General features: G+C 34.9%; 1 protein-coding gene across 1 annotated transcript in view; it reads right to left on the reverse strand.

Moving 5' to 3' along the window:
* Window positions 1–116: 116 nt before the first annotated feature.
* The window catches only part of SREK1IP1 (SREK1 interacting protein 1), a 48,759-nt gene continuing 32,447 nt past the window's right edge, over window positions 117–16,428 (reverse strand). Inside the window, exons 5-6 of the mRNA XM_038529582.1 lie at window positions 8,506–8,578; window positions 117–5,952 (exon numbers count right to left, since the gene is read on the reverse strand). Of these exons, the coding sequence (XP_038385510.1) occupies window positions 5,763–5,952; window positions 8,506–8,578 (263 nt within the window). The 3' untranslated portion in view covers window positions 117–5,762. The remainder of the gene's footprint in view (window positions 5,953–8,505; window positions 8,579–16,428) is intronic.

Genomic DNA, 16,428 nt, shown 5'->3' on the forward strand with positions numbered 1-16,428 from the left:
CAGTTCGTAATTATGCTTTTTAAAAATTCACAAAGCAAGACACAGCTGCATTTTCAGTTATTCAATTAATTTATTAAAAACCTACTAAGGAAAAAAAAACCTACTAAGGTTTCTGATCATGTGGAGTTTACTTTTATTTGCTAATTAAGATATTTTTGCATTACATGAAATTAGGCTAATACTTCATGAGAAATTAAAGAACTTATCAATAACACAGACAAGCAAGCCTATGCCAGTGCAGAACAATGAGAAATTTGTCACATCACCAACATTTCACAATTCTTTTGATACTTAGAGGCAGTTCTTTTTATGAGATGGTAGAGGATAGGGGAAATCTCAGGGGGAATGGTCTTACAAAATAGAGGTGGCAGGTTCTTAGGTCTCTTAGAGATCAACCCATGCCTTTTTTAGAGGGCTTGCTGGGCACAAAATGAATATATTGTCTTTATAAAAGCTAACATTCAGTAACATTCCCTCACAATGTGTAATCTGCATGACAAATATTTTCTACATACCAAAAGGGTAACCCTAACAAAAATCCTTCACTGATGAAGTTTCTATGGAACTTCTATAATGAAAGTTATATAAAAAAAAATAAAGTCTCTAGCTCCACCTAAGGCTATTGCAGTAATACCACTTAGACACCTAGAAATCAAACTATGCTTTCTGCAAATTATAATTGTCTTGAAAGATTTTTATTCCTAAGTGTGATTTCTATTACAAGAACACGGACCTTGTTTTCTAATGGAATTCACTAGGAAATAAGGATTAATTTTAAAAGCTGGCTCCGCCAACACATCTACTGTGTTGTATAAAATACCTGTAGTTGAAAGACTAGCCTTTCAAAATGTGTCAAATATGGCTTCTCTGGTAGAAGAGGAAAAAAAAAAAAAAAAAAAGGAATGTCCTATTGCTTTTGGTCATGTTCAGGTTTTACAAACTTTTGACCATTTGGCTGTCAAAATTTTTACCAAGAGCTGGGTTATCTCCTGGACCAGCACTGTGCAGTAGAAGCTTCTGGGATGATGGAAATGTTTTCTTCATCTGCACTGTCCATGGTAGCCACTAGCCTCATGTGGCAACTGGGCACTTAAAATGGGGCTCATGCAACTGAAGAATACATTTATATTTAATTAATCTAAGTTTAAACAGCCACATGTGGCTATATTGAGAGCACAGCTCCAGATCATTATTGCAACATCTACTGCTTGTGCTGGATTTCACACTGGCTGTCTTGATACACAGATATTCATAATTATCTTAATAGTCAGATGTTGCATCAGGTAAAAAACTAGGTCGAGAAAGTTAAGGCACTGGTACAGTTCTACCTTTGTTGTTCAAGGGCAAGGGCAGATGCCATAAATGACAGTTGGCAGGCAAACTGGTCAAGGCCAGCAAAATGCTCATGGTCCCTCAAACTCCTCCTAACCTTTGAGAGATACTGGGGCTGGGCATGGCTGCGTGTGTCACAGGTTGTGTCCTAGGAGAGGAAGCCCAATTCTCTGGCATTCTGCATATTTTTTTTTTTAAATTTGGTGGGGGAGACAAATGAGGTCAGAAGATGCTGGGCTTCACAAGTGGGATTACCAGCATGCTGGCTTAAGAAACATATTCTCCTTGGAGGCCAATGGCCCAAGGACAACTGAGTCCTAGTACTAGTACTAGCTATAGTCTCTGCCAACCCAGGTTACCTGAGGGGACAGCCACCAGGCTCAATCAGTGGGTCAACTGGCATGTGTCTCTGTAACTTTGAAGCAGTTGTGCTTCATAGATTGAGACAAAATATTAAGAAAGCAAGAAGACTTATCAAATTAGAGCCAAGACTATACAATGAAAAATATTTTATATGATTTATTTGGGTGGAACAAATACTAGCCTAGTGACAGAATTTAAGTCAGTCAAAAATTATCTAAACATTTAAAACAAAACGCATTTCAAAGTATGCACGTATGTAGGTCATTCTGGGGATGGGTCTGATAAGGAATACAGTAGCTTTATGTGTTTTTAGAAGACAAGTCACTGGGATTTTTGGTAATAATCAAATCTCAGAAAGGCAAGTGGGTCTAGAAGAGGACATAATAGGAACATACAAATAATAGGATATAAAAGACTCAGGTTATTTTCTGTGTGACCTTCTCATATGAGTGATTTCTTCTTGTAAAAACTGCTTAATTGGATTCTGAAGTGGATGAAACCAAACTCCAATAAGTCATTTCTTTCCATAAGACTCTCTCAAGGTGTCTCATCGCTCATAGATTCAAGTCCAAGCTTCCAAACATGGAACATAAGACTTTTCTTGTGTTCCTGAAAACCTAATGGTTGTCTTGATTCTTCCCACTTCCTGCCTCACATATTGCTTGCAATTCTTGATACACACACCCCTTAGTTCTTTTCTGTTGTGGACTTTGTTCACAGTACCAACTCATCAGTAACTGCCAGGACTTCCACCTTAATCCTCAAATCAAAATCCAAGTCAAGCAGTACTTTCTTTAGGCAGCCTCTTCTAACTCCTCCAGGCTAAGTATCCTTCTGTGTTTCTATAAAAGCATGCTCAGGTCAATCACTGCACTTCTTACACATCGATGTGTTCTGCTGTTTCTCCTACCAACCAAATATGAACCTCTTCAGGGAAGCAAATGAGTCTCACCAATCTCTGTATCCCCAATACTTATTAGCAGTGTTTGCCATGCCAGGCACTCAATCGATGTTTGCTGAAGAAAGGAATCAATGGCCTTTTTTATCAACATTATTAATAATTCTGCAACCTAGTTAATTGAAGGTGACACAAGGCCATATAATATTAGAGTGAATCGTAAATATAGACACATAAAATTGTTTTACTCCTTATTTATTGATGTTTTGGCCTCAGAGAATCAAATATGTAAACAGATATGTATTAAGGGTGAACAATTAGGGATACCTGGAGAGATTTTAGCCAACAAATGATATGGAGAAAAGAAAGGGAATGTGTGGGCAGTAGATCCATCAGCTAAAAGTGATAGCCTCAGAGTGTTCAGATTATCAGGTTACAGATACAAAGCTAAACATAAATTCTATATGCATCTAGTGAAAATGACATACATTGGTTGGTAAGAATGTAAACCAAATATCAATTATCTGCTTAAAGAAGCTGAATGTGTTTAACAGTTATATTAATAAATTCAATCTACCATTATAGAATGCTACCTGCTTACTTATAACAATTTCTAAAATGAATAATATTACTTGAATTGTACTAAAATATTGATGAGCATATACATTAAGGACTGGAAGGGCTCTCAGGGAAACTGGGTACACTATGCTATAGATGAAAGACACCAAGGCCCAGAGAAATTAAATGATTTAGTTGAAAGTCACACGTGGTTAGGAAGGCCAGGACTTTTTTGGAATTTTTACTGTTAAATTCACTTTTCCCTCTGCTCCATACTGCCTCAGAGAAAACTTCACTAATCTTCTAAAATTTATTAATGAGATTTGTATGCTATCCCCACAACAAGATTACTTTGGAAGAAAACTAGTAAAATGAATTTTATTCAGATGAGTGATTTTATGAACTATTCTCATACTATGGGGAATTTACTTAAGAATAATTCTAAGAATGAATCTAGTGGAAAAAATTACTGAGCATTAAAATTTTTTAATTTGCACACTGTATTAGTTAATGAGTGCTGAATTTTATATAACTTTTCTGGACCATTATTGTGTCCCCATTCAGAAAACAAATCTAATGAGCCATAATCTCTATAACAAACAGAAATAAAAATAATAATAATAATAATAATAATAATAATAAAAAAAAACAGAAATAAAACTCACAAATACCTGAATTAACTTTGTTTCATTACAATTATTAGCATTTTTTAAACCATGTTACACACTAAATGGGATGGGGTCATCCTTGTGCATGTAGCATTTTCTAATCATTTTTAAAAGCTTTTTTATTTTTTTCATCATGATAAAGAACTGTATTTACATAAAATGCAGTTTAAAAAAATAGGTAAAATACAGCAAGGCCAAACAAACCCTTAAAAACCTATTCCAACAACTGACAGAACTATTTTTTAAAAAAGGATTTCTTTTTGAGGAGGTCATTTGCCTAAATTAGATTATGGAAAAGCTAGAAGTATGAAAGCTTCCTCAGCTACAGTGCTAGAATAGGGATGTGGGTGTAGCTTCCTAGATTTTGAATATGGTGTGCGCGTGTTAAGAGGAGTTAAGAAGCACCCCTAGTCTGACTTAGGTCATGCCAGTGAGAGGAGCTGGATGAAGAAAGAATCAGTACACCTTCCCAGCCTGTGAGGTCACGTGTACTTACCTGATTTCACAAAAATGAATTCACCTGTAGCCATGTCTCTTAAGTTAGCAACTTGAAAATTTATAACTGCACCACAGTGAGGTATACGCAGTCTTTGGTGCCGAGCCATGATAACTGGTTAATGTTTGTTGCTGCCACAACAGGAAGTGTCTAACTCATTGGGTGTAAGGACTATCTGAATACTAAGCAAAGTAACACTGATCATTGTGAAATTAAAAATGTAACAAACATTTATATCTACTAATATATGTTTGAAAATGCTTACCCATATAAAATTTCCATTGTTATATAAAGGCTTTCATGATGCAACTCCCTGGCTCTTATATTTTAAAAAGTACAGAATAAAATTCTTAATCCTAAATTTTTGTCACTGCGCTTAAGGTCTACGACTGAAGTAAAAGAGAGAAATGTCCCAAACTGGTCATTTTTTGAAACCATAAATTCAGTGTGAAACCTGCTTTAAAACTACAAATTATTTTAGACAAATAAATATTTATGTTCACATTTATAAAAGTTTTCCACATTACTCATAGAAACAAGCTTCATAAAATTTACATACAGAATACAATAAAAATCAGTTCTGATGATGATTTAGCTGTCATCCTCCTAATTAAAAAGTTCTGTGTTTGAGGTATCACTTTAAGAGATGCCAATATGGCACATTTGTAAAACAACCCAGGAGTCTATCCTAAAAATTCTATCCAACACAGCATCAACTCTATGAAGCTGAACTACACTTGCACTTGTCTTTTTAAACAAGGAAGAAAATTGTAATTGTTACAATAATAGAGGTGGCAGGTACTAGACACTTTGTGTTTTGTGTAATGGTAAAACTTCCTTAAGTCTTTTAATTATTGTCTTCCTGCCAACACCACTGATTTAAAATGTCCTTGTTAAGACCAATAAAGCAGCTTCCTCTCCTATGACATCCAGAAAGGCTTGAAATTTAAAAACAGCAGTGAAAAATTTCACTACCTTTATATATTACCATAGGATATAAAGCTATTAAATTTTTCAGAGTCAAGAGCAAAGCATTATCCCCTACCTCACTTTATCACTGGGAGGTGGACACTTGATGATTCAGCAAATACTCATTAAGTGCTAAGTCGATAACCTGTGTTGACTGCAATAAAGCCATTTACAATCAACTGATGAAGTAATAACACTAGAGTCAGACACAGAGTCATGAATAACAAAAATGATGTGTTTTGAAGGTACAAATATCCACACTTGGGGCATGACTATCAAGTAATAAGACTGATTCAATACTTCAGAGTCAGCACACTAAAAATGTATTGCCAGACAATGGTCCCATATATGAAAAAAATGTCTATATGGAAAAGCCTGTGATTTATTGCAAAGCATAATTGTATAGCAAATTCCAAGGAAGGTCAGATAATTTTCAAAACCAAATCTTAGAATTTAATGGCTTAGGCCGGAGATTCAGTTACTTTTTGGAGATCTCAGAAGGATTAGGAGTGGATGAATGCTTCTCCTTTTTTCTCTTCTTTTTTTCCTTTTTATGATGTTTCCCTCTTTTTGACTTATTCTTTTTTTCTTTCTTCTTTTCTTTCTTCTGGTATTTTTGTTTCTTTTGCTTGGAAGTGTCCTCTTCAGTGGAACTGGATGAATAAGACCTACGGGCAATAATACACATGGACTGGTAATTGCATTTATGGCTGGAGAGGTTCACTGTAAATGGGATTTTACCTGCCTTAAATCATTTTTGAAGCAAGGTGGGGTATAAGCAAACTCAAAATGTGCTTTATATATTTGTATTCTCTTAAAATACTGACTGGAATTTTTGCTCCTTGGCCACAGAAACTGACAAAACAAATAACTCTATTCTGTTCGACTCTAGTAGTAAGTTAAATTCAGTAAGGATGTAATGATTTTTTCTGTGATTTTCAGTTTTTCATCCTGTCATATCCTTCAAAATCTTATAAGGTAAACAAAGCAGCATTTACCAAGCCTTTATTATATATACAATTCATTCACATATGCAGTAACTTGTTAGCAGAGTCTCTTAAAAGAGCTAAAAAAAAAAAAAAGACGTAATTATATAAAAAGGACTATAACTGTACCTTGGTATATATGGGTGAAAGCTGGAAATCAGCAAAATAAAAGCACTTTTGTTAATTCTTTTGATTTTTCAAGTTAGAATACTTGAATCCTCTAGATGCAGAGTGATACAGATGAGCACTTGCATTCCAAAGTAATTCTGACTAGTTACAAAAAAGATATTTAAATAAATATAAATAAATGGGATGATTTATCATTATTCTTTATTTTTCTAATATTAATCTGATACAAAATTAGGGGGAAAAGTATAGAATTTCTTCCTTTAAAATGAAAAAAAAAAAAAAAGAAAAAGAAAAGTAACAAAAAAGTAGAGAAGCCATCTCTTAAGATCTTGTATGAACAGGTATACAACCATGTACCCACACCCAAACTCTAAATGTGTGACAGGACAGATCCGTCTTAGATTTCAACATCTCAAGAGATAGTTGAGTGATCTGACCGTTAGGAGTGAAACCTCAAACTAAGAAAATTTGACAAAGACACACAGGAGGAAAAAAATAAACACGTGAGACCACCAGGCTGTGTCTGCAGAGTGACTCGTATGAATTCCCTGACCTTCCTGTTTAGGAACTCACGAGTTTTCCCTTGTTTCCTGTAATGCTCTACTCCTTTTTCCATCTTGTCTATCTTACTTGGACTTTTACCTGTTTCAGGGGCTTATTTTCTCAAGGATTCTCTTGTTCCCTCTTCAATTCTGTTATTGTTAATTCTTGTCTGTTTTCCTGTTTTAAAGACTCTGCTTGACCTCTGCATTCTGACTAGAGCTTCTTTGCCTATACATTTTTCTTTGGCTTTTTGGTCCCAGATTCTCATTTTTAAGGTACCGTGTCAGACCTGCACACAACAACAATTCTATTAAGGTGGCAAAATCTCTGCTAAGTATGCCCAGAAAAGTTCATTTAATTTCAGGTCCTGTTGGAGGTCGTGATACCCCAGTCTTGAATAAATAATCTGTTATGATAAAACAAGTATATTAGACTTTGGAAGAAATTTTTTTCATTTTTCCTATAAGCCATCTATCTTGCTGTGCTAATGCAAATCATTCAACAATACATGAGTCAGACTACAAAATACACTGGGTTCTACCTCCCTATTGTTTTTTTTTTTAAGATTTTTTATTTATTTATTAGAGATACAGAGAGAGAGAGAGAGAGAGAGAGAGAAGCAGGCTCCATGCTGGGAGCCTGATGTGGGACTCGATCCCGGGTCTCCAGGATCACACCCTGGGCTGAAGGTGGTGCTAAACCGCTAAGCCACTGGGGCTGCCCCCTATTAGTTATTATGTTAAAGATTATTTAACTCCCAACATTTGAGAGAAAGAGAAAACTTTTCCAATTTATAAAGTAGCTGAGGGCTAAAATGTACATATTAAAAGCTTTATGAAGTAAAGCTTTTTGAAGTAAAGGTTCTGATTTGCAGAACCTACTTTATTAGAGAACTAGGGTCCAAGTCAGACATTACTAGCGTCAAGGGCCTTAAAAATGTCTGTATGTACATGTTTATTCTAGTATAAATGAAATTGCACCCATTAACCAAAGAAGAAACTGCTTCTTAATTCTTTTGATCAATTTCTTTAACCAGTTAGTTATTAAAAGAGTTGATACTAAAAATTCATGGGTGGCTGATGAGGGTTCTGAGAGACCTAAAAGAATTTTTAGCATGATTAGTGAGCATGTAAATCCTATTAATAACTTAATTTTGTAGCCATGGCAATGATATTTTGAGAATACAAATTTTTTTTGAGAATACAAATATTTAAGCTCCAACTTCATATATATGAGGACAAAATATATATGTAAATAATTTAGACATCATCTAATTGAAAGCCTGGATGATGTTTTAAACTCAAAATTCTAGAACACATAAAAGAAGGGAGGGTGGCTATTATTTATTTATACCTTAATTTGCTACAAAAAAAAATTAAGTTGGCTGAATATCAACTTTATTTTTGATTCCTGACTTTAATATTTTAAACAACTGATTATCTAATTCCCATTAGGAAAAAAAACTAGTGCCAAATTAACTGGACAACACGCACAAAATAAAATTTTGTAATTCATCCTGGATTTACTGTCCTGCTTTTAAAAAACAATGATGTTAAAAAATACCTTTTCCTTTTTTTTTTCAACTTGATTTTCTCCTTGCTTTTTGCTTTTTTCTTCTCCTCTTCTTCATTTACTCCTGTGTGTTGAGGGGAAAGAATCAGGACATGATGAATCCATATCTAATACGGTAGGTACACATTTTTTTATTTTGCTTGTTGATCAATTTCATTGGTTAGAATATTATGCTTTTCTTGTAACACTTTCTCCTTTCTTGATAGTTTTTTAAATTGAGGTATAATGACATATAACATTATATTACTTTCAAGCATAAAACATAATAGTTTGATACCTGCATACATCATAAAGTAATCACTGTAAGTCTAGTTAACATCTATCACAATGTTATACAGTTATATTTACTATAAGCCTAGCTAACATCTATCGCGTTATACAGTTACCAGAAATATTTTTTCTTATGATGAGAATTTTTAAGACCTACTCTCCTACCAATTTTCAAATATATGATACAGCACTATTTATTAACTACAGTCAACATGAACGTGACATCTCCATGACTTACTTATTTTATAACTGGAAGTTTGTACCTTTTGACCACCCTTATCAGCAGCCTAATAACCACAAATCTCTTCTCTGTATCTATGAGCTTGCTTTTTTTTTTCTTTTTTAAGATTTCACATTTGAATGAAATCATACAGTATTTGTTTTTCTCTGACTTATTCCACTTAGCTTAATACCCTTAAGGTCCATTAATTATTTTTATTTATTAAGAAGCTTATAAAAATATTATATGCTTTCAATAAACATTTCAAATACTACTAGGTACATTAAGGAAAAAGTTCATATACTCCACTGTTAATTCCTATAGCAAATCAATGTCAACAATTTGGTGTGTATCTTTTCAGATCTTAAAAAACAAAACATACAATCAGATACAGCTTCTTCTTCTTTTTTTTTTTTTTTTTTAAGTATATGCCATGCGCAATATGGGACTTGAACTTACCACCCTGAGATCAAGACGGCTGATCCTACATGTTCTACTGACTGAGCCAGCCAGGTGCCCCTCAAATACAGTTTTAAAATTTTCTTTTTCAAGTAAACTTAGCATCATGGGACTCAAGGGTCATGAGGTTAGGTTAACAGGACAGTAACAACAGATCTAATATTTATGTTTTTGGTATCCCTGAAGGAAAGGATATATACTATTTTCTAACATGTTTCTAAAATGAACAATTTGGTGTATTTTCTTCTAAGCTTGCTAATAACCAAATATGTACATATAATCACTTATATAATTACATGTGACTCCCAAGTTTTTTCTTTTGAAAGACAGATATATGATATTTTATATGATATATACATACAGTGGTATATATAATATTTTGCAACTTATTTCACCTTTGTTAAAAATCAGTTGGACAGGGAAGAAAAATCAATTAGATTTCTGCTTCTGGGAAGATGAAGTAAGTATACTCTTCCTATTCCTCCAGTAAGTTCAACTAAAAATACCAGACATTATAAAAACATACATTAAAAAAAACCTGAAAAGTAGAAATAAGATAGACTGGTCAAGGATCTTGAAACCCAGAGAATGACAAAGTAGTGGATTCCCTGGAATTCTTCTCGCTTCCTATAGCCCAGAGTTGGAGCTGAAGAAGCTGGCAACTTGGCAATGTCAACAGGTACAGACAAAAATGCCCCAACAAAAGCCTGATTTCTTTAGCCAAAGGCTAGGGAGAGGTAGCTGTAGATATTAACTGCCCTTACTCAAGCCTAACACCACAGAAAATTCTGGCATCAACCCCAATCATGTAAGCAGCAGCTAGATGGGAAATTAGACATTCTCCCCTTGTAAAGCTATGATAGGGCACCTCAATTCCACAGTCTGAGGAGTCTAAGTAAGTGGCCAGAACTTTTATCTCTATTGGCCAGTAAAAAGATCTCCACTAAGAGAGTCAATGGAGACCACATAGGAATGTAATGATGAGGTACTCCTCCCATCTACAATGAAGTGCTGTCAGAGGAGATCTAATGAAAGTCAGGGCCTTCATCATCAAGACCACTCCCACCATGGGATACCCTAATAGTGGTAACAGGATCACTCCCACCTCACACAAGAAGCCATGACCACTTTGAGTGCTGGTGGAACCTGAGTGGAAAAACAGAACTTATGTCTCCACCTGGCAGTCACAAGGTGGCATCCTCATTTTCCCTTCTGGGGTGGTACCAGAGAAAATCAGAAAAGAAAAGGTTTAAGAAAAGTCAGAGTTTCTTTTTTTCTTTTTTTAAAGATTTTATTTATTTTTTCATAATAGACATAGAGAGAGAGAGAGGCAGAGACACAGGCAGAGGGAGAAGCAGGCTCCATCCCAGGAGCCCGACGCGGGACTCAATCCCAGGATTCCAGGATCGCGCCCTGGGCCAAAGGCAGGCGCCAAACCACTGAGCCACCCAGGGATCTCTGGAGTTTCATAATATAACAATGCCCAAATTTCAGTTGAAAAGAACTCATCAAGTCAAGAACCAGGAAGATCTCAAACTGAATGAAAAATGAAACAATCAATATGACAACACCATAATGAGAGATTATAATCTGAAAGAGATGTTAAAGCAGCCATTACAAAAATGTTTCTATGAACCAAATAATGAGGTATTTGAAATAAATGAAAAAAATATGAAAGCCCCAAAGAAATTAAAAATCCAAAGAAGAACAAAATAAAAATTTTAGAAGTAAAAACACATTACATGGAAATACAATAGTCAGCAGATGGGCTCAGTAGCAGAATGCAAAGCATGTAAGAAAAATATCACTGAACAGGAAAACAATAAAAATCACCCAATCTGAGCAATGGAGAGGAAACAGATTTAAAAAAGAGACTCGGGGTCTGTGGGACAATAACAAAAGATACAATATTTATGTTACTAGAGTTCTAGAAGGAGAGTATAAAGAAGGAGGGGCTTAAAAAGTACTTGTAGCTGAGTGAATCCCAAACAAGATAAATCCAAAGAAATCCATATCAAGACATAAAACAATTAAACCTTTGAAAACTAATGAAAAAAATCTTAAAAGTAGCCAGAGGGAAAAAAACCACATTATTTATGTGAATGAAACAATTAGAATGGAAGCAGATTTCTTATTAGAAAGCGTGGAAGCCAGAAATACGTGGCACAACATTTTATAAGTGCTGAAAGAAAAGAAAGGTCAACCTGGAATCCTCTACCCAGTAAAAATATTCTTCAGGAATGAGGGAGAAATTAAGACATTCTCAGATAAGAAAAAGTAAGAATATGTCACCAGCAGAAAGACCCTAAAAGAATGGCTAAAGGAAGTTCTCTAAATGGAAAGGAAGTGATAAAAAAAGGAACGCTGGAACATTGAGAAGAACGAACATAGGAAGCAAAAACATGAATACGATAGGCTTCTCTTCTCTTGAGTTCCTAAATTATGTTTGGTGATGGAAACAAAAGCTATATAATCATCTCATGTAGTTCTAAATGTATGTAGAGAACACATTCAAGACAAATGTACAGTAAAGGGGAGAGGGTAAAGGGGAATAAAGGGAGGCAAGTTTTCTACTGTTCAATTAGTATAATGACAATACCAGTAGACTGTGATTAATTATGTATATATGATACCTACAGCAAGCCCTAAATTATGTATATATTATACCTACAGCAATCCCTATAAATTGCTATACAAAACATCACAGAAAAATTTACAAACACTACGGACAGAGTCGAAGACACTACAGGCAAACCAAAATGCAATTCCATAAGTGTTTCAGTGATGCTATAACTAAATCAAAGCACTAGAGATAATCTTAAAAGATGTTCAAGTACCCAGAGGAAGGCAGGAAAAAAAAAACAAGAATGAAAAAAACAAGAATGAAAAACAGAGGGAACAGAAAACAAGTAATAAAATGGCAGGATTAGCCCTAACATGTAAATAATTAATGTAAAAAAAAAAAAAGAAAGCAATTAAAAGAAATATGCAGAGTGGACTGAAAAATACGATCCATCCCTCACACTGTCATAAGACTCCCACCTCAAATAAAATTATATAGACAAATTGAGCAAAAGGATAGAAATGTCAAACAAACATCATCCAAAGGAAGCTAGAGTGGCTATATTAATAGCAGATAAAACAGACTTCAGAATGAAGAAAATTACCAGTGAGAGAAAGAGATTTAATACAATGATAAAAGTTTCAACTCAATGCAGAAAATGCCTTTAGCAAAACTGACAATGATTTCATAATAAATACTTTCAGAGAAGATAAGAATAGAGAGAATCTTTCTCTTTCCTTTTTATATTTATTTATTTATTTATTTATTTATTTACTTATTTATTTATTTATTTATTTTTAAAGATTTTATTTATTTTTTCATGAGAGACACAGAGAGACAAAAAGGCAGAGACATAGGCAGAGGAGAAGCAGACCCATGCAGGGAGCCCGACGTTGTACTTGATCTCGGGACTCCAGAATTACGTGCTGGGCCAAAGGCAGGCGCTAAATAGCTAAGCCACCCAGGGATCCCCTCTCTTTCCTTTTTAAAGATTTTATTTATTTGAGAGAGAGAAAGAGAGAAAGAGAGAAAGAGCACAAGCTAGTGGCAAGAGGGAGAAGGAGAAGCAGGCTCCCCAGTGAGCAGGGAGCCTGATGCAGGACTCGGTCCTAGGACTCTGGGATCATGACCTAGGCTGGGCCAAAGGCAGACGCTTAACTGACTGTGCCACCCAGCAGCCCCCAAGAGAATCTTTTTCAACTTATATAAAACTTATGGCTAACATTATACTTAATGGTGAAAGTATAAATGCTTTTTTCCTCCAGGATTAGACTCCAGGTAAGAACATAGTCTCTCACCACTCTTTCTCAACACAGTGCTGCAAGTTCTAGGCATGGCAATAAAGCAAGAAACAAGAAGTAAGAGACTTACAAATCGAAAAGAAATAAATGAAACCATTCCTGTTTGTAGATGGTATGTTGGCTTACATAGAAAATCCCAAGGAACCTATAAAAATCTCTTAGAAATAGGTGAGCTGAGCAAGTATAAACATACACAAAAGAATCACATTTCTATATACTAGTAATAAACAGAGACAACATTCAGAATACTTCATTTATAGTTATTTTTAATAAAATAAATGGTTGTAGGTATAAAGCTAATAAAACATGTACAAGACTTTATATCGAAAACTACACAATGCTGAATAAAGAAATCAAAGACCTAAATAAATGGAGAGACAGATCATGTTCATAGATTGGAAGATTCAAGAAGGTAAGGATGTCCCAATTCTCCCTAAACTGATATACATGTATAATGCAATTTCTATCAAAATCCCAACAAGATTTCTTTGTAGATATAGTTAGTATTATAAAATTTATGTGGAAAGAACAGAGAATAATTAAAACAATTCTGGATAAGAATAAAATGGGAAGAATCAGTCTAGTCACTTTTAAGACTTAACTATGTTAATCAAGACTGTGTGGCAGTGGTGGAAGGAAAGACATAGATCAGTGGAATAGAAGATAGAACTTAGACCAACTGATTTTTAGCAAAAATGCAAGAGCAGTTTAATGGAGAAAGATAGCTTTCCAACAGAGTGCTGGAACAACTGGTTGTCTTTAAGCAAAAGACTAAGACTTGGCTTAAGACTTTCACACAAAAACCAACTCAAAAAAAAAAATCATGGACTTAAATACTATTCAACAAGAAATACAAACAAACTATTGAAAATACGCAGCAACTTGAGTGAATCTCCAGAGAATTATACCTAGTGGAAGATGCCAATCTAAAAAGATCATATACTATATTAATCCATTCATAAAACATTTTTGAAAGCATAAAACATTTTGAAATTCCAGCAAATTTTTGATTGCCAGAAATTAAGAAGGTAGTAAGGACCAGAGGGAGGTGGGCGTGGCTTTTAAAAGGCAGTATGAGTGGCCCTTGGTGTGACAGAAATATACTATATCTTGATTTTATCAATGTCAGAATCCAAATGTGGAAGATATCGCCATTGAGGGAAACTGGGTAAAGGGCACAAAGTCCTCTCTACACTATCGCTTATAGCTGCACATGAATCTACAATTCTCTGAACATAAAAAGTTCAAAAAAATCAATTGGCCATAAATGTATTGGTCTTTTTTGTTCTATGCTATCCTTTTATCAATATCACACCGCCTTAATTACTTGTAGCTTTATTCTAAGTTCTGGAATCAGGCTGTGCTAGTCCTCCAATTTTATTACTCTTTTCCAAAGTATTTTGGCTATTCTAGGTTCTTTACATTTCCACAAGACCTTTAAGATTCATTTGTCAATTTCTAATACAGCCTGCTAGAATTTTGATTGTGGGTAGTTTGAATCCATACATCATGTTGGGGAGAATTGATATCTTGAAAAGACTGAATCTTCTCTTCCATGAATATGATCTTTTGATTCATTCATTTCTTTAAATTCCCTCAGCCATGTTTTGTATGTTTCAAGCTTGCACACCTTCTGTCAGTTTATCCCTAAGTATTTCACATTCTTCATGGTGTCATAAAAGGTATTTTTAAAATTTCAGTTTTTGATGGTTCATTGTCACAATACAGAAATATAATTGATTTTGTGCCCATTGATCAATCAAGGGCAGAGGGAGAGGCAGGCTCCCTGCAGGGAACCCGATGTGGGACTGGATCCCAGGACTCCAGGATCACGCCCTGGGCCAAAGGCTGACGCTCAACGGTTGAGCCACCCAGAGATCCCTGGTCTTATAAATTGAGTTGAAAAGTACTCCCTCCTCTTCAAGTTTTAAGATTTTTATGTAGAAATGGTATTATTTCTTCTGTAACATCTGGTAAAATTGAGAAGCCATTCAGCTATGGAGTGAGTCTTCTTTGTTCAAAGTTTTTAACCTAAACATTTAACTTCTTTAATAGATGCACACCATTCAGTCTACTTCTTCTTGAAAGAGTTTTGGTAGTTTGTATGTTTCAAGTAACTGACCATTTTATCTAAGTTGTCCAATTTATTAGCATAAAGTTTTTCACAATACTCCCTTATTTTAATATCTGTAGTAGTAGTGTTGTCAGTTCTTTCATTTCTGATACTGGTTTTTGTTGGCTTGTTTTGATTTTTACCTGATCAGTTCAGAGTGCAATCTTTCAATTTTACAGATCTTCCCAAAGGACCAGCTTTTGGTTTTACTACTTTTTTTCTATTGTTTTCTTATTTTCCATTCCAGTGACTTCATCTCTGATCTTTTTAAAAATTTTTTTTTTATTTTTTATTTATTTATGATAGGCACACAGTGAGAGAGAGAGGCAGAGACACAGGCATAGGGGGAAGCAGGCTCCATGCACCGGGAGCCCGACGTGGGATTCGATCCTGGGTCTCCAGGATCGCGCCCTGGGCCAAAGGCAGGCGCTAAACCACTGCGCCACCCAGGGATCCCTGTGATCTTTTTTATTTTCTTTCTTCTGCTCACTTTGAGTTTCATTACTCTTCTTCTAGTGTTAAAGGCAGAGGTTAAGTTATAAATTTGAGACATTTATTCCTTTCTAATATAGGAATTTAGTGCTGTCAATTTGCCTTAATACTACTTTAGAAGCATCTCATAATATTATGTTGTGTTTTTTGTTTATTCAGTTCAAAATACTTTCTAATTTCCTTTTGTTTTTTTCTTAGACCCAATCAGTTTGTCTCAAATAGTTTGAATTTGTTTTTAGGTGCATGACCACTTAGTATTCATAAACACTTATTATTCATATGTCCTCTTCACTAACATTTTTATCATTATAAAGAAACCCTCTTTATCCCTAGTAATATTCTGTATTGAAACTGACTTGATCTGATATTAAAATAGTTACTTTGGGCAGCCCAGGTGGCTCAGCGGTTTAGCGCCGCCTTCAGCCCAGGGCGTGATCCTGGAGACCTGGGATGGAGTCCCATGTCGGGCTCCCTGCATGGAGCTTCCTTCTCCCTC

Source organism: Canis lupus, chromosome 2 (genome assembly GCF_011100685.1).
Source record: "Canis lupus familiaris isolate Mischka breed German Shepherd chromosome 2, alternate assembly UU_Cfam_GSD_1.0, whole genome shotgun sequence".
Lineage (NCBI taxonomy): Eukaryota > Metazoa > Chordata > Mammalia > Carnivora > Canidae > Canis > Canis lupus.